The sequence below is a fragment of the Triticum aestivum genome, chromosome 6A (genome assembly GCF_018294505.1).
Source record: "Triticum aestivum cultivar Chinese Spring chromosome 6A, IWGSC CS RefSeq v2.1, whole genome shotgun sequence".
Taxonomy (NCBI): domain Eukaryota; kingdom Viridiplantae; phylum Streptophyta; class Magnoliopsida; order Poales; family Poaceae; genus Triticum; species Triticum aestivum.
Genome location: NC_057809.1, coordinates 80,128,323 through 80,146,732, shown reverse-complemented (window position 1 = coordinate 80,146,732; position 18,410 = coordinate 80,128,323). Strand labels below are relative to the sequence as shown.

Genomic DNA, 18,410 nt, shown 5'->3' with positions numbered 1-18,410 from the left:
CTCTGATACCAACGCTGTCAGGACCCCGACTCAATGCCACATCGATCTAGCATGTAACACCTCATATCACTTTGCGGCCTCACGCACGGTATTCCCACGGGTGTCGCCTTACCTTAGCCCGGGACCGTTTGCGCCTTTTGGCACACGTATATGACAGTGTCGCTAGCATCCATATGATAAGGAGCCCGGGCTGACATGGCTAGTCGTAAACCCAAAGTGGCACAGACTTACAGGGACAGGCATCCATGACCCAGCATCGAACGTGTTGGTCATCAGCGAGTGAATCCAGGCTGTAGCACTGGGCTAGCAGGACTCCGGCGAACCGGGCTGTAGCAGGCTAACAGGACTCCGGTATTCATCGCGTGACATTTCCCCGAAGGGACAGACACAGGAACGAAGAAGGACACATGCCGGCCAGCCTAAGTGTTCCGGAGCAGTAGCGAGCTACCATGGCTCGGTGGAAACACTAGGAGACATTCCCCGGTAAGAGAGGCTACTAAAGATAAACAACTAGATGGTCAGATCCCACACATACCAAGCATTTCAATAACATACACACAATATGCTCGATATGTGCAAATACAACATGGCATCACAACATGACTCTATGACTCAAGTAATCTATCAATAGGCTCCGAGGAGTGAGATATTACAAACATGGGTCTCATGACCCAACAATCAGAGCATACAAATCAAAGCACAAGCGGAAGCTATCATGTCTGGGTACAGACATCTATAACTGAAAAAGGCTGAGAAGCCTGACTATCTACCAGATCCTGCCGGGGCACAAGATCATAGCTGAGGTAACAAGCTAAACGTCGAAGTCCATGCGAAACTACTAGTGAGACCGAAGTCTCTCTGCAAAAACATAAAATAGGCAAACGTGAGTACAAATGTACCCAGCAAGACTTACATCAGAACTAACTACATATGCATCATTATCAACAAAGGGATGGTGGGGTTTAACTGCAGCAAGCCAGCTTTGACTCGGTGGCTATCCTGAACTACGACTGCAAGTAACTCTTTTGAGGTGGCGCACACGAGTCCACATACTCACCATATCAATACACCACTATGGATCCGCTCCCGTCTCCCTACGAAAACGCCATCCATAGCACTCACGCTTATCTTGCGCATTTTAAAGTATCCACTTTCACTTGTCTATGAACTGATATAAGCAACCCAGAAGTCCTTTTCCACGGACACGGCTATTCGAATAGATGATGTTAACCCTGCAGGGGTGTACTTCTTCATACATGTTTCCACCACTTAGCGTCTGCACACGACATGTGCTCGGCAGACTTCAAGCGAAAGCCGACGTGGGTGTAGACCACGACCTACCTAAACACTCAAGTCTCTAGTCCAGGTTTATCGCCTATTCGGGTTCCATCCATGAGGAGATCCGGCCGGAGTTTCGCTCACAGCCCCAAATGATGTGAACAGGGTTCCGTGACACCAAACGGGCGCCCGTTATACCCGGCCACGTGCCTACCGCATCACAGCCCACCCCTACGGTCAGCGCTGTCCACGGCCTCCAGCATACTACAAACACCAGAAACTACTTGCAACTCCTGGACAGAGGACAAGGGTGAATAAGAAGTCGAGCGGGGTCATATTTCAGGGCCCAATGTATGGTAGTAGCTCAATCATGGATCACAAACACAGAACTCAGTTCCTGAGGACGGCTGCAATGAGACAACCCACCATGTACTCCTACATGGCCTCTCACCGCTACCTTTACCAAAACGTGTTCACACACTTAGCTCACCCACAGTAGGACATGTTCACACGCCTCTGATTCATCCCCGATGAATCAGACCTGACTCAACTCTAAGCAGTAGCAGGCATGACAAGCAAGCATGAATGAGTAGGCACAACAGGGCTCAAACAACTCCTACTCATGCTAGTGGGTTTCATCTATTTACTGTGGCAATGACAGGTCATGCAAAGGATAAAGGGGTTCAGCTACCGCAGCAAGTAACAGATGAATCGATGTTGTCCTAATGCAGTAAAAGAGAGCAGGAGCGAGAGAGTAGGATTGTATCGGAATGAACAAGGGGGTTTTGCTTGCCTGGCACTTCTGAAGATAACATTGAGTCTTCATCAGTGTCAACGATCACATCATCGGTATCACGTCTATCGAGAGGGAACAAATACCGGCAACACAGAAGGGAACACAATCAATGCAATGCACAATATGATGCATGATCATGACATGGCAAAATGAATGTGTTTTGGGCTAATGCAACTAGCAACAGATTAAATGAAGTTGGTTTGAATACAAGATTCAAATTCAAACTCCATATGTGATTATTCAAATGCCATTTAATTGATTTGTGCTAAACAGCATCTATAAGTTGTTCTAACATGCATGAAAATGGTACAGATGGATTCCTTGAATTTTTCTGATAATTTTTCATATATAATTTATTTCATTTGGAGTTACGGTTAATTTTCTATGATTTATTGAAGTTTATACAATTTTCTGAAATTTCCTGAATAATATAAATCCAGAAATGAATTATGGCGTCAGCACCACGTCATGGTGACGTCAGCAGGGTCAACTGGGCGCCCCAGGTCAAACCTGACGTGTGGGGGCCACACGTCAGTGACACAGGAGCTAATCCCGGTCAAACCCAGCGCTGACTGGGGTTTGACCAGGGGTAGGGCCCACTGTCAGTGGCCTAGGGGGTTGGTTAGTGCGTCATTAGTGGCTAATGACAGCGCCACGTCACTGGCCACCGGAGTTCGGCCGGCGGCGACACGAAACGCGGCGGATGTTCACCGGGGTTGCGCTACGGGCGGCGGCTGGACGCGCGAAGGCCACCAGATGGTAGCCCGTACACGGCCGCACCTAGCTGGCTGCACGAGGGGCCGTGGGGTGGCCGGAGACGACGGCGGCGAGCACTTCCGCGGTGGCCGGAGTTCGGGCGCGAACGGTGGCGAAGCTACGGTGCACTAGAGGAGAAAACGAGGAGGGCTACGTGCTCCTGGGGGTTAACCGAGCACGGTGACGTGCTCAGGCGCGGGCTGCGGTGGCCCTGGCCACGGCGGCGCCATGGCCGGCGGCGATGGGGTTTCGGCCTTGGTGGATAACCTAGCTACGGCGCGCGAACGACGAAACAGAGAGGGGGAAACGGACGGAGAGCTCACGTAGACCCTGTAGAGGTGGACGGCGAGCTTGAGGGAGGCCGGACGGGGACGGATTTGACGGCGGCGATCCGCGGTGGCCGAGGAGGGGAACGGCGAAGCTGGCCCCATCCAGGGCTTCCGGCGCCTTCCGTCTTGGTGAGGAGGAAGAGGGAGGACCGGCGGAGCTTCCTGGGGCGTCGGTGAGCCGTGGGGTGGCCGGTAGCCACGGTGGCTCTCGTCGGTGGCGGCGGCTCCGTTCGGGTGAGGAGAACAGAGGAGGGGGAGAGTGTTCCGGGGAGAGGATGAGGACGCGGGAGAGTGAGGGAGAGAGGCAGGGAGGTGCGTGGCGTCTCCGGGCGTCGAGGAGGAAGCAGGAGGTGGCCAGGGGGAAGCAGGAGGTGGCCGAGGCCTCTCGGGCGCGCGCCACGCCTCGCCTCTGCCTACTGGCAGAGGAAGACGACAGGGGGGGGAGTGGAGATGGGCTGGGCCGTGCTGGGCCAGGTAAGTGGGCGCCAGGTAACTTCCTTCTCTCTCTCTCTTTTATTTCTTTTCTATTTCTGTTATTTTGTTTTTGATTTGATTTAAAATACCAAATCATTTAATAAAATCCTGGAAACAATTATGGGTGCTTTCTGAATTATTTCAGTGACCCTTAACAATTTCCAACATTTATTTGAACATTTAAATTATTTATAGTATTTAAATGCCCAAAGTCAAATACAATATGATTTAATTCAAAAATCCAAAAAATGACCTAAGAATATATTCATCATTTTTGGCAGAGGTTTCCACCTTAACCAGAAATCATGAACTTTTATTAGGAACCTTTTGGGTTTATTGAAAAGATTTTAATTCACCCTAGTTGAGTTGATTTAATGCTAGGGTTTGAACATCCCCATTTCAATTTTAGGCAAAATTTAAACATGATGCAACACATGACTAGCTAGCTCAGAGCAAACTAGAAGCTAGGGATGTGACACGCATCGAGGGCGTTACAGTGCTTGAGGAGGGTGCCTTCTCGGCACCCGGCTGTGAAGTACTCGATGGCCTGCACCTTGTGCATGCCCTCGCAAGAGTTCCGGAGCTCAGCCCAACGCGTGAGGTAGTCATGAGTCGACTCGTCAGGACCTTGCACGCACAAGGAGAGCTGACGAGGCTTGGGAGGACGCTTGTACATGCTGGTGAAGTTGCGGACGAACGCTTCAGTGAAATCGACCTAGCTATTGATGCTGCGGGGCTTTAGGCTGTTCAGCCATGTCCGGGCCGTGCCCTGGAGCATGAGCGGAACGTATTTTACGGCGACACGCTTGTTGCCGTTTGCTATGCTGACAGCCGTGGAATAGTCGACTAGCCAGTCTTCCGGCTTCACGGAGCCGGTATACTTGGGCGTGTCTCTTGGGAGCGTGAACCCTCTGGGAAAAGGCTCGTCCTGGATGCGGGGCCCGAAACAAGGCGGACCCAGCTCGTCTTGTTTTTCCAGCGCCAGGGACCGGTGAAGTCGGTCGATCCGGTGGCGGGCGTCATTCTCTCCAACTCCCTCTCGGCGGCCAAGGCGGTCACCGAGAGTCGGATGGCCAACAGGCGGCGGGGAGACTCGCCTCTCCTTGCGGGGAGGGGGAGGCGGACAGTCGTCTTGTCGTTCCACTGCTCTCGGGCGGCCATCTCAGTCGCGCTCTATGGTAATGCGAGTCCGACTGTCGCTGACAGCCGGCTCCTTGTCCTTTCTTCCTCGGGCGCCGCCAGTCGGCGTCCGAGACGTCACGCCTTGATCTCGGTGCGGGTCGTCGTTTGGCCGCTGCGGCGCCTCCGTGCGGCAGCCGGCCTCATTTTGTGCGGCGGCCGCATCGAGGAGCCGCTGGACTCGCTCCATCATGAGGCGGCGTTCTCCGCCCTCGAAATTGTCCAGCTCATCCACCGCTGCCTGGGCGGCTCGGATGTTCTCCGCCGGTGTAGCGTACACGGGGCGGCTAGCCCCAAATAGGCTGGCGATGGCTACGCCACGCTGCTGGACCGCGCCAAGGCGGCTGGGCCCTGCCGGGGCTGGCGAGCCGCCAACGGCGTGATCCATCTCCCGCTGGTAAGCTTCTGACAAGCGTCTCATGCTGGCCAGCTTCTTCGCGCCTTCAACGAGCTGAAGGCGGCGCGCTTCTAACGTCTCCGCGTCAGCATCTTCTGGAATGGGCGCAGTCAGGTCTTGCAGCGCTGCGCGAGTGAGTCGGGCGCTCCTCCGCCAGGAAACTTGTCATGACTGATGACTAGCACCTCAGTGACGGTGCTTCCGTCGCTTTCTGCGTGGGGGAGAGGTTTGTCGTAGACCACCATGTTGGTGGGGAACGCGTCGATCGACGCGGTGTCGGAGTCGACCAGCATCGGGTCGGTGGAGCCTATGGACTCCAAGTCTACATCAGGCTCGCCGGAAACGTGGAGTTGATCGAGGAGGCCCGCGAGCAGGTTTTCGGGGCCGCCCGCGCCTGCGTCAGATGCAGGTTCATCGGAGAGCCGGACCTCGCCGACAAGTTTGGCCAAGGAGCTGGCTGCGCAGGCGATCTCAACGCCGCGCAGCGCGTCGGTGCAAACTTCGCCTGGCGTGCCTGGCTGGCTGCTCTCGCCAGGGAGGAAAAGGGTTCCCATCCAGAACAGATCTCCGGACGGCGGTGCTCCAGGCCCCACGGTGGGCGCCAAATGTCGGGGGTTTAGTGCGACATATGCCAACAGATGGCTTATCATGGTGGGGGCGAGTAGAACGTCGCCGGTGCCTGGAAACGGGATGAGGCGAAGACATGCACGCCGGCGAATCTTAGCCAGCTTCGGGGCTCTCCGGGGAGATAATACCCCTACTGCTGCTCTGCGGGGTCTCTGCATGATCACTATGGCCAAGTGTTTACACGGTGGCTCCTTGAGCTATTTCTAGTGGTAGAAGAGGGCAAGGCTAGCTCTCTCCTTCTATCTGGTATGGTCTAGAACTACTGGGATCCAACCCCTTGAATGGGTGCCCTGGGGGGTTTATATAGGCCTACCCCCCAGGGGTACAATGGTAATTCGACTGGGCGCGGGCCCAGCCGTCAGTGCCTCCGACCTCCGACTTCTCCGCCGACTGCTGGGCCCCGCCGACTGGTGGGCCCCGCCGACTGGTCTGGTATGGAGCCGAAAGGCCGCGTCCGCCGCGGGCGGGTCTTGCCGGCCGCTAATTACTGTAGACGTGCTTCTGATGACGCAGGCTTGGTCATGGGGTTGTGGCAACAGCCCCGCCGCCTGGCGGGCGATCACTGTGGCCACTCCCCATCTCATCCTGATTAATGGCGCGTGGGCCTCAGAGGAGGGCTCGGCCGACTCCCCTGGGCCGACTCTCGACGGGTCCGACTAGCGGTTCCCCCGCCGTCTCCCGAGGTCTCGCTGACTGGTGGGCCCCGCTGCCTTCAGGCCGTACAGACAAGCCGTCGTGGGCGCAGGACTTGGTAATGTGTGCTGATGTCAGGGCCGGCCGAGCAACAGTGCCACGCCGCACGGAGATCTTCCTGGGTACGGCGTGTTGTGGCCATGCCTGCCCTTGGTAAGGGGCGGGAGTGGGCTTCACTGTAGCCACGCCTCTGCCCCGTCCCCTTTGATGAGGTCATGGGTTTGCTGGAGTCGCCGGCCGACTCCCCAAAGCCGGCTTCTCTGGAAGTTGTCCCTGGAACTCGGCCGTGAGCGGGCAGTCGGCCGCCCTGCCGTCGACTCCTCAGGAGACGGCTCTTCGCCCTGGGGTCTTGAGGGGCGCAGCTTGCCCCGATGTCTTGAAGGGTCATGGGACTCGGGTTGGCCTACTCGTGGCCCATTACTCCGACAACGTCGACTCTGAATTTTTTTTACTTCTTTGTTGATGGTCACGCTGTGCTGCATTTTTGTTGACTGAGCAACTTCTATGAAGGATAGGACCACAAAGTCCAGGGTTGCCATTGTATATGAATGGATTCTCTGTATAAAGAGTGTCAAGTTGAACTCCTGATGGTATTATTCCTGCTAGATGATTATATGACAGGTCCAGAATGGTCAAGTATGTTAGATTCGGCAAGCTTGACGGAATTTCTCCTGAAATATCATTGTCCGAGAAGTCAAGTGACTCCAACGTCTGCATGTTCCCAATCTTCTTAGGGAACCCTCCATTCAATTGATTCCATGACAAGTTCAGTTTTATCAATCCACCAAGAGACGTTATTTCCTCTGGAATTTTACCAGTTAAATAGTTGCAAGAGAAGTCAATGCTCAATATCTCCAAAACACCAACACCTCTGTATTGAAGTTCTTGCCTCTTGAAGACTACTGGCATATCACCAACCATCAGTGGTGTAGCCAGGATTTTTGGCTAGGATGGTCCAATTAATATATACAATATTTATATAAAAAATATGACGTATCAATATATTTAGGCAGAGCTATGTGTGTTAAGATGATGAGGGGGCCAATGCCCCCTCCCCCAGCTTTAAACTTATTTTAGAAAAAATAATGGAAGGACTTGGATAGGAAATTGTATATCCTTTGCCCCCAACCAATCATGGTTTGTGCCCTTCGCAGGAAGAGATATAGGATCTGTCTAGTTTGGCACTCCGAGCAATCCAAAAAAAAAATGTCGTTGACTTCAATGTTGGCCTCTATTTGGACCTTGTTTAATTTTTTGGTTAGACCTAGCCGCAATAATTTTCCCTGTTGGTTTCTAAGCCAATGACCGGCGGAAGAATCCTCTGCCAATTATTTGACGCACCAATATTGGCATATAGCGAGCATAGGAAGGATCCAAACTAACTTGTCGTCTTGCTCCACCATTGCATGCTAGTATAGATTTTATCAATAGAATGCATGTGGAAGTTTAATTTTTGTAGCAATTCTACAATAAAAACCGCTCATAGTTAAACCTTGAAGGCAAAATCATACTTTGAACTGAAAATGGAAATCATATTTTAAATTGTAATGGTGTGAAGTCGGTGGAGTTCCTGCCTTGGTGTTTAGCTCTACCCTGTGCATGCATTACTACCATCTGCCTCGCTGGCACTCCTCCACCCTATGCCTACCTGGCGCAATGCGGCATCGGCTTCTATCACGCTGAAAGCTAGGGTTTGTCGTCGCCGTGTGGTCGGTTGGAGACTTCGAGTCATCAAGTCCATCCTTTAGCATACAAAAAAACTGCTTTAAGCATACGAGGGAACATTTCTTGGGTAAAGCATACACCTAGAACGTAGGAAGTAACGAGTGAGCTAGTTATCAGATCCATAGTTTTTGGGCTTAGGCCTTAGATGTGCATTGTGGCCTGATTAATTTTTCTTATGGGTATACTGAAGTACCGGGCCGGTGTACAGAGCGGTCCATGGACCACCCTGTCCACCCTCCAGCTACGCCACTGCCAACCATAATTTGGAAATCTGCAACGACGGTGCCAGGAACGTGTACATATGGTGTTGTCATCATTGTTAGATTTGATAGATGATGAGGTATGGAACCTGATATCCCATTGGCCGCCAGATTCAAATGATAAATTTTCCTGAGATTTGTGATATTATTCAGAATATGCCCATGGAACATGTTGTTGCTCAGCCATAGAAACTGCAGTTCCCCCAAGTTCCCAATCCACATTGGCAATGTTCTAGAGAATCTGTTCCTTGCCAGATCTAAAAAAGATAACATTGTGCAGTTTTTTAGAAACGGCGGAAACTTGCCAGAGAGCCTATTGTTACTTAACAATAGAAATGCCTTGTCTCTTGTACTAAAACATTGAGGAAGTTCTCCTTGAAGAAGATTGTTGGAAAAACCCAAGGAATACACGTACAATTCACATACAAACAATGGAATTTGACCTATGATGTAATTGGAGAATAGACTTATCGCACTTAGTTCTGGAGCCCCAAAATCTGATGGCAGGGGCCGTGACAAAGAATTTCTTGATATGTCCAATGTGTCTAGGTTTCTGGGCAGTCGAGGTATTCTACCAGATATATTGTTCGAAGGACAATATAGTATTCCTAATGACATGTTACCCATATTTTTTGGCAAGGAACCAGTTATTTGGTTATTGGGGATATCCATGTATGTGATCTTTGAGAAGGAACTAGAGAACCAATCTGGAAACCTATCGGTTATTCCTGTGCTTGAGATGTCAAGGTAAGTAAGATCCACTTGCCACTTAAGCCATGCAGGAAACAGAGGACCCATCTGGCAAGATGCAAAATAAGCTCCCATTCCGAACCGACCATAATCTCCAATTGATTGTCAGATAAATCTATTTTCTCTAAGCTTTTTAGACCATGAAAGTGTCCTTCTGTAATCAGACCATCCAAGTGATTCAGACCAAGATCCAAGCTAGCTAAATTAGTGAGAGTACCGATTTCAGGTGGCACATGTCCAGTCAGGAGGTTGTTCCAAAGGTCTAGAACCCTCAGATATGTAAACCTCCCTATAAATTCCGGTATAGGTCCAGTAATGTTTTTTGCATCGAGATCAAGAATGACTAAGCTGGTCCGGTGTCCCATCCAATCCGCTAGAGTTCCTGTCAATTGGTTTCCCAACAGGTGCAATTCCTGCAATTTGTCTGAGGAACATTGTCAGAGCCTCTCCGCTTCGAATCCGCTTGAGAAATAACTGTCAAGGTATAGGAACCTCAAGTTGCATAGGTTCTTCAAGTCTGTCGATCCCATGCTCATCATGTGGCTGCCACTCTCTGAGAAGGATAATTCTTGCAAGCGTACCATACCCTCCAATGCATCAGGAAGCGGACCATACAGGGCGCCGTTGTTACCTTCAAGGTAGAGCCGCTTGAGTCTTAGGTTCCAGAACCAACAAGATGCAACTGGTTGGTCAAACTTGTTGACAGCAAGGTCGAGCACCTCAAGAGTTGTAATAAGGTTTGAGTGTGGGAGCGATTGGTTGGCACTTGTTAGTGAAAAACCTTCAAGATGAAGGGACCTCAAACGAAGGGTGTTCACCGCATGATCCCAATCAGCCGCCATACTCAGGTCTACAAAATTCGGGCTGAGAAACCTTAGGAATGGCAGACGTGTTAACCATGAAAGATCGTTGGAGGACACTTTTTTATTGCTTGAGAGGTCAAGATGTTGCAGCTTGGAGAGGTTGCCAAGGGGGGGGGGGGGGGGGGGGGGGGGGGGCACTTGGCCAGAAAACGACGCTTCCCCAAAATGCGGCGCTCCAGATAGGTTGAGGTATCTCAGGTTTCCCATGGAACCCAGAAATTCGGGAATACTGCCAGCCGGGCCCACGAGACGCTTGGAGCTGAGATGAACAGTGGCGTATCTAGGGGGTGGACAGGGTGGTCCATGGACCACCCTGGAATTTCCCCATAATCTATATAGCATAGAGAAAAATATATTTTTATAATAAATAAATATATTTATGTGAATATTTTGCATTGGTGGACCACCCTGGCATGTTGGGCTAGCTACGCCACTGGAGATGAAGATGCTCCAAGTGCGGCAGGGAGAGCAAGGAAGGGCTTATCTCGCCGGCCAGTCCCTGGCCTCGAAGGTTGAGCGCGACGACATGGCCGGTCCGGTTGCTGCACCGGATGCCCCTCCACCGGCAGCAATCGTCTTCGCACCATGAGGCGAGGAGGCCAGCGGCGTCGCTGCTGATGCTAATGCCTTGCTTGAAGGCCAGCAGCGCGGCCCGCTCCTGGGGCGTGCAGGCGGCTACCGCCGGTGGCCGCTCCGCTAGCGCATGCGGTGAGGTGGCGAGCAGCACCGCGAGGAGGAGCAGCAGCTTTGCAGGAGGATGCATGCTGGGTGGTTGGTGGGCGCTGGGCAGACAGTAGTGGTGTGCGCACTGCACATCGGCCCTGCATCTGCATGGTTCTGTTGGATATAGTCCAGTTCACCAGCCCGTCCACGGTCGGGGCAGGCCCGGCCCATAGCCCGGGTAAACGAGGCACCCGCCCTGAGCCCCGAGCAGGCAGGGGCCCCAGCCCAGGTAATGTTCCTTCAGTAATTGATAAAGAGCGGGGAAAAAGGCCCAACTCTCCAGCCGCACGAAGGGATCGATGGCTAATCAGAGTCTGCCGTTTGCACTGCACCCAGGACCATCGTTCTCCTCTATTTACTCCTGGACTCCTCTGCTTCCTCAAATCGCAAACTCCTAATACAGCGCCACCCCTCAAACTCCTCTTCAATTTCAAGGTCTCATCTAGCTATTAATGGATACATAAGGCGTGAATCCATTCCTCGGCCGATTCTCCTTCCTTCTCAACGTTCTGCTCACTCCCCATCAACTAGATGTTGAAGAGACCGAGATGATACGTGTTCTTATTTCCTGTAATCTCGTTCCTCAATTCAAAGATTCCACATAGCACGCCGACCACATCCGCATGGATCTTCTTTTGCTCTTGCTCTGGACCTTAGGATAAGGGAGCAATTTTATTCACTTCTTGGTATCATCTTCTTGTTCGTGTTGACTGATGTGGCCTGCCGATCAAGCTAGCTACGTAGTACATCCACATCAATCCGTTTCCACGTGCTTTTGTTATCTGTATTAAATATTTTAATGCAGCTTGTTTAGTTACGTGTCTTCAAGAAAGTATTTTTCTGCTAGTATCATGTTAAGTTTTGATCGTCATGGTATTGGTATAAACATGAAATACTCAGCTTGCTTTACTATGCCTTATGTAGGATAGTTTGGAAGAAATGAGTTATTCGTTTTTATTGAAGAACATGGCAGAATGGAGAGAATCCAGAAACAAATGTCAGGTTAGAGTTTTTACGGTGCATCATACTACCAAAAATAACGTGTAGTATATGACTGATCTAATGGTCAGTATTAATCCCAGATTTTTTACCGTAGGACATTTTGGTAATTGACTATTAGGATAAATTTATCTTTTATAGTTAGGGATTTATCCTTTCTTAATGTTAACTCTAATGATTAATAATGTAATTAATCACACCTTATAAGAAAATAATATAATTAGTCACAATTTGATCCCATCTCATTCTAGTTTGTCTATTATTCCTCACTGTACGCAGCCACCCCAGTCGCCTGGCTGGCTGTCTTCTTGGTCGCACACGGCCGGCCGCTCCATCCCACAGCCTTGGGTCAACATCCCTAGATCTTCAACAATGCAGCCGCCACGCGCCGTCGGCGACTCGGCGTTGAGCTTCATCTGCAGGGCGTTCACGGACTTGGTCTCAGACTTGGTGAAGTACATGTACGTCTAGAGGAGGTAAATGCCGTCTTAGTAGGTGAAGGGCAGACTGGTCCTGCTGCTCCTCTTCGTGATGTTGTAGGCTAGCGTGATGATCCCTCAATTGACGACCTCCACATACATGGCACATCCGGCAACAAGCAGCTGCAAGCACAGAGGGCCATGCGGCCGGAGCGACGGCTTGCCTTTCATCTCCCTCGGCGACCCGCTCAACATCCCGAAAGTTCGAACGGAGCACCAAACGGCAGGGCCATCCGCCAAGGACAACAGCCGGCTAGGACAGGAGAGGGCGACGGTGCAGTACAGGTTGATCCGGCCGACGGCGGAAGGCAAAACCTCACGCAGCGCGTATGGCGGTGACAGCGAACAATGATGGCTCGACTTCGTCATCTCCTTCTATCGTCGTCCGCGATAGCCGTTGTCGATGGCGAGCGTGCGGCGTCGAGAAATGGCCAGCGGTGGAGAGGGTGCGTTGCGGTGCGGGGAAGGGATGTGGAATGAATCGGTGAAATTTTTGCTCTGTCCAACCCTGCGGTTTTGATGAACGGTGATATGTCAAAAATGCCCCGGCCACGAAATATATACTACCAAAATTCGGCTGTAGTATCGCCTCATCTGGGCCGTCCAAGCACAAAAAATGGATGGCTTATATTCACCTGATGTACTGTAAAAGGTCTCCAGCTTTATATATCTCATGGTAACACAATACTTTAAAAAAAAGTAACAACCAGTTTTGACAAGGTTATTTTTTTTCTGGGGAAAAAATGATGCCCCCATTGTAACAGTTAGGAAATTGATCTTTTGTGGGTGCTATATTAATTGTTTCATTACTATTATCATACAGTGCTCTTAGTCGGTCAATAGTTGTACTGCTAGTTTTAGAGTCCAAAGATCATTAATCTATGTTATGTACATGAAGTACTACAATTTGTTTGAGCCTTCGTGTGTGAAGAAGGCCCTCTTATTCTTGACTTGCCCCTGGGCCCAGTATAGCTATGGGCCGGCCCTGGGTCGGGGTCGCCGAGTCAGTCGTCGTCTTGGTTCGACCGCTGCCCACTGTTGACGAAGTGGTCGCCTTTGGAAAGACGGGGAGACAATAATGCAGTGGAGGCTAGTGCATGGTTGCGAAAATGCCACGTACGTCGACGCCCGCGGGGCAGAACAACGTCGTGAGCGTGAGTATGCCCTACTCTGCATGTAGGCTGGCGCGTGTTGGGCGAGGTGGCTGGTGACCCCGTTAGTTGGAGCGGAAACTCTGATCGAGGCCAAGAAATAGGTGTGCATTTGGTTGCAGTGCTTTCACTGCCCCATGCGATGCGTGTGTTAGCGGTCGATCAGGCCAAAGCTCGCCAACTTCGTTTCGTGGATCGTCGACATCGCCGTCGCCACAAGGGACCTGGCGTCTGAACTGAACTGGGCCAACCAGTAGAAAGTCAACGAGCGGCGACTTGACCATAAGGCTGGACTCCCACGGTACGTCTTCCTACGCAAGGCACGACACACCGCTTTGTCATAGCTCCAGGCCTTTCGACCGATTTTGGCTTGACCAAAAATGACGCTGACGCCAGCGTCTTTTTAAGGGGACGACGCGAGTGCTATCCAAAACAAGGGGGGTTCCTCGCGCGTGCCACGTCAGCTGATGTACTGTTTCTGCAGTAGTTCGCGATTGGGAAGAGAAGAAAAGCAGGACTCCTCGTCGGTCCACTTGTCTGCCGCGTATATTAGCCTAGTCAATAGAAAGAAAGGAGGAAACTCCGTCGATACACTGCCCCCACCACTCCCTTTCATCCTCCTGCACGCGAGTCGGTCTCCCACGCTATCTCTCGCCCGCCGCACGCAAGTCCATTTGATTCCAGTGCTTTCATTGTCCCATGCGATGCATAGTGTGTTAGCAGTCGATCAGACCAAAGCTCATCGACTTCGTTTCATGATTCGTCGACATCGTCGTCACCACAAGGGACTCGGCATCTGAACTGAACTGGGACAACTCATAGAAAGTCGACGAGCGGCGACTTACCGTAAGGCTGGACTCCCAGTCTCCCACGGTACGGCAACGTCTTCCTAGACGAGGCACGATACAGTGACACACCACGTCCACTTGGTCATAGCTCCGAGCCTTTCGATCGATTTTGGCTTGACAAAACATAGACACCAATGCCAGTGCTATATATAGCAGCATACTGCGCCGCTATCTTCCGTCTCGCCTCAAGGAGTTTCGTGTCCTAGGCGTGACTGAGCCGGCCCAATGGGTTCCTCCCGCAGCGTTTTTTTTCCTTAGGGGTGTGGAAGATAGGCTGGTCGATTGTGGGGCCATGGGATCGTGGCACAATGGCAGCCATTAACAATTTGAAAAAGGAAATTATCTATATACAAATATTCATGTTCAACTTAGTCTTCCAGAACATCTCAACAAGCAACAAGCAACTCTGTTCTAGTAGATCACTCAAAAAGAAGAAAAAAAACTATGTTCTAGGAAGAACCGGGAGGTCCTTCAAACCGAATGTAGTCGTACATGACCCCTAAGAATATGCTGTTCGCCCTCGTCTGCGTGATGTGGATGATGTTGTCGCCTTCCCGGAGCAGTCTCCCGCTGATCGGGAACTCGAAGCTCCACTGCGTGCCGTGGTCGCCGTGCCTCGCGATCGCGTTGCCGTCGCCGAACGCCGGCGTGCCGAAGATGCCGCCACCACGCCTCGTCCCCCCGTTCACCTGGACCTGCAGCCTCGCCGCGTGAGCGGCCGCGAGGGCCACGCGCAAGGTGTAGGTGCCGCCGGGCACGACGCGGCCCATGCGGAACCGGATCTGCCGCGTCGTCGGCACGATGTCGTCGCCGGCCTTTCTGCACGACAGATTAACGCCGATCAGTACCTATGCCGTTTTGGCTTGGACTAAAGTGGAAATGGATCCATATGTATGTCTTACCTTGTGACATGTGCGAAGTACCAGTCCTTGGAGTGATGGCTTTCGCCGACGGTGTAGACGAGATCGTCCGTCGGGTACAGTTGGGCGTACCTCTCCCACAGCCCGTACTGCCTGTACCTGTCTTTGTTCTGGAAGAGCTTGTTGAGGTACTTCGCGTCGGGGTCGGGGACGAACATCTCCTTCGCGCTCCGGTCAGGGACGCCGATCTCCCACAGCGTCGGCCCTGATCTCGGGGCCTCGTACACAAGATCGCCGAGGTTGATTGCACCACCTGTTTCAAACCAGATCGTCAACAAAACAGTACAGAGTTGGTGTTGAATCGAAGCAGACTCTGAAACACTAGCTAGTAGTACTAACCGGGTGTTACGGTGACGCGGGTGGTGTTCATGTAATCGCCGAGAACCCCGGGAACCCACGCGTAGAGATTGTACTCCCCTGCCCGGACGTTGCCAATGGTGAACTCGCCGGAAGTGTTCGACGCCGTTGTCCAGAACTGGTAGCCCTTGCTCTCCGTCGCCCACGAGCCAGGCTGCCCGGGCGCGGCCAGGCCGACGTAAGCTGCCCGAGCAGGCATATTCTCCCTGCTCACGTACTTGTCCCTTACGAGCAATCGGCCGGTGACGGAGCCTCTCTCGCCGGCCTTGTGGAAGTCCGGCGACTCCGGGAAGCTGTAGGGCCACTTGGCCGCCTCGGCCTGGGCCGTCGCCTTGGCGTCCTCCCAGAGCGCCCGCGGGTCTCCCTTCTCCGAGTTTGAGTTGAGGTAGACGAACACGGGGCCCATGACCTTCTTCCACTGCTCGCCGTCCCCGATGCGCGCCACAATGTCGTTCCCGACGTAGTGCCTCCCATGGAACATGCTGATGCACGTCGGGCCGACATGCGAGGTGAGGTCTCGCTTGAGCGGCCCGCCACTCTTGAACTCGCTGCTCGGGGTGACGAGCCAGAAGCCGACGTGGCTCGGCTGGCCATTGCTAGTGCTGACCCACCCGTGCACCCGGTTGTCCTTGGTGTCCAGCGTGTACTGGTACTTGTCGTCCACCTCCCCCTTGAACTGCGGCTCCGCCGGGTCGACCAGCAGCACGGCCTCCTTGTACGCCAGCGGGGAGCTGCGGGACGAGTCCCGGTCGGCCGCCCGCGGCATGTACCGCTGTACGTCGTCCGAGATGGCCATGTAGTTGAACCTGTCCGTGTTGAGCTTGAAGGCGAGCCGGGCCTGGGTGATGTCGATGGCCGGCGTGTCCGCGCCGTGCTCCAGGATGGCGTAGCTGTAGAACCCGGAGCTGCCCTTGAGCATCACCAGCCTCTTGTCGACGTTGAGCCGGACGGCGTTCCGACGTTCCGGGCTGTACGTGCTCCGGAACGACAGCTCCACCTGGTCGTCGCTCTGCGTTACCACCCTGAACTCCGAGCCATCCAGCCTACGTACGTACACAATACAGCGATTCTAGCTTAGTATTTGCACTTCATATATTTCTAAGACAATGCGATTAAGTTAATTCGCGATCACGTACGAATTGAGCAAGTCTCGTTGATCGGAGCCGGGGATGTCCCACACCATATCCCAGTACCTGCAAGTTTATTACAAATCATATATACAGGTCTTGTTTCTAATTACCAAAACAAATTAATTAACACGCAAGCAAGCGTGAAGCATGTACTAACCCGCCAGTGTTTCTGCTCCTGCTGGAGTGCAGCAGGTTGGTCCCTTCCCCGCCGTAGCGGACGCCGGTGATGTGGCCCCCGGGCCTCGACAGCGACACCTGCACCAACCCGTTGTCCACCACCACTTGCATGCATTGCACACGTAAGTATCCAAGTTACTATTAAGTACGGAGTCATACGTATATATGTACATGCAGCTTAAAACGCTTGATTGCATGTGATTTTATGGCCCAAAAAAGCCGTCTATATAGTCAACATCCAGGTAGTTTGAAAAGAAACGAACTATGCAGATAACACAGCTAGCTGTCGGAACCGACGACGAATTCGATCCATGGACTTGCACCAACGACAAGCAACTAGCTAGCCATATACTTATATATATGCGCACCTGTCTACCATCCACGCGCAGCGTAACGCCGCCGCGGGATCCCGACGGTGGCGCCGCCGACACGGAGGCGAGCTGCAGCATCAACGACACGGCGACGGCGAGCAGGATCAAGCGCGCCGTCGTTGCCATCGTGAGGAGTCAAGTTCGTACGCCGTCGCCGGGTTGGCGTACGTGCAAAACAGATGAGCAGCTAGCACGCGATCGATACCGTGATGCCGAGAGTCGATTCAACTTATCGCTCGTACGTAGCTCATGGTCTCCATATATTGGTGCTACGGCCTGGGCGCCGAACTAGCGCGGGACCGAACCGGACTGCCATACCTTTTACTACTAATTTGGAAAACGTTTCAAACTGAATTTAAGCACGCGTAAACCGCTCGCGGCACCGTCGGATCTCTGTTCTTTAATGACGCACTAATAACTTTGCACATGCAATGCACGTCTCATTTGACTTAAAATTTTGAATATGCAAAGCTTCGCTCAATTCAAATCCACATATAGCTACATGTAAGAGCATGCTTGGATACGTTTTAGTCCCATGACTAAAAGTAGTGGGACTAAAACTTGCTAGTCCCACCCATGCTTGGATCCAAGTACTAAAGAGACTAAAATCTAGTTATTGAGCATTTATTATCCTCCAAACCCTCCAATCCAGAACTAAAGAGAGGAATTAAATGAGGAGAGGGAGAGCTAATACATATTTTAGTAGGTTTCCCATGACTAAAAGATTTTAGCCTCAAGACTAGTCCTAGCCTCTCTTTAGTCAGGGGTGCTTGGAACTTTAGCCTCTAAAAGAGACTATTTTTAGTCAGACTAAAAATAGTCCCTTGTATCCAAGCACCCTCTAATTCACTCTGCAATGATTTATACCACCTTCAATATGCTCTGCGAGTTTGAAACCTAGTAGAACCCACTACTTCAGAAATCGCATACTTGCATAAAGAAGCAATAGTACCGATTGTGTACTCTCAAAAAAACAAACTTGCATAAAGCTTATATCAACATTAAATCAATTGACATAAATTTCTCTGTTGATGAATCAATAGAAACCTATTTAATATCATACGCTCATAGGGGATACCATTGAGAACATGAGCACTATAATTAAGCATGTGATGCATACTGTGTATA

At 51.8% G+C, this 18,410-nt stretch overlaps 1 protein-coding gene and 1 pseudogene across 2 annotated transcripts; both read right to left on the bottom strand.

Annotated features, from left to right (window-relative positions):
• LOC123130336 (receptor-like protein EIX2) overlaps positions 1 to 10,890 on the bottom strand; it is a 34,235-nt pseudogene extending 23,345 nt beyond the window's left edge.
• A 3,886-nt stretch (positions 10,891 to 14,776) lies between these two features.
• On the bottom strand, positions 14,777 to 17,847 carry LOC123130335 (probable rhamnogalacturonate lyase B). Of its 2 annotated transcripts, XM_044550257.1 has the most exons (6): positions 17,264 to 17,847; positions 16,892 to 17,015; positions 16,741 to 16,797; positions 15,587 to 16,647; positions 15,230 to 15,500; positions 14,777 to 15,146 (listed from the first exon to the last, which is right to left on the bottom strand). In XM_044550257.1, exons 1-6 carry the CDS (start codon positions 17,406 to 17,408, stop codon positions 14,777 to 14,779), a joined length of 2,028 nt encoding a protein of 675 aa, XP_044406192.1. In that variant the 5' UTR covers positions 17,409 to 17,847. The 2 variants fall into 2 exon arrangements, with proteins under 2 accessions (XP_044406192.1, XP_044406191.1); XM_044550256.1 differs by having other exon boundaries at positions 16,892 to 17,847.
• Between the last annotated feature and the right edge of the window lie 563 nt (positions 17,848 to 18,410).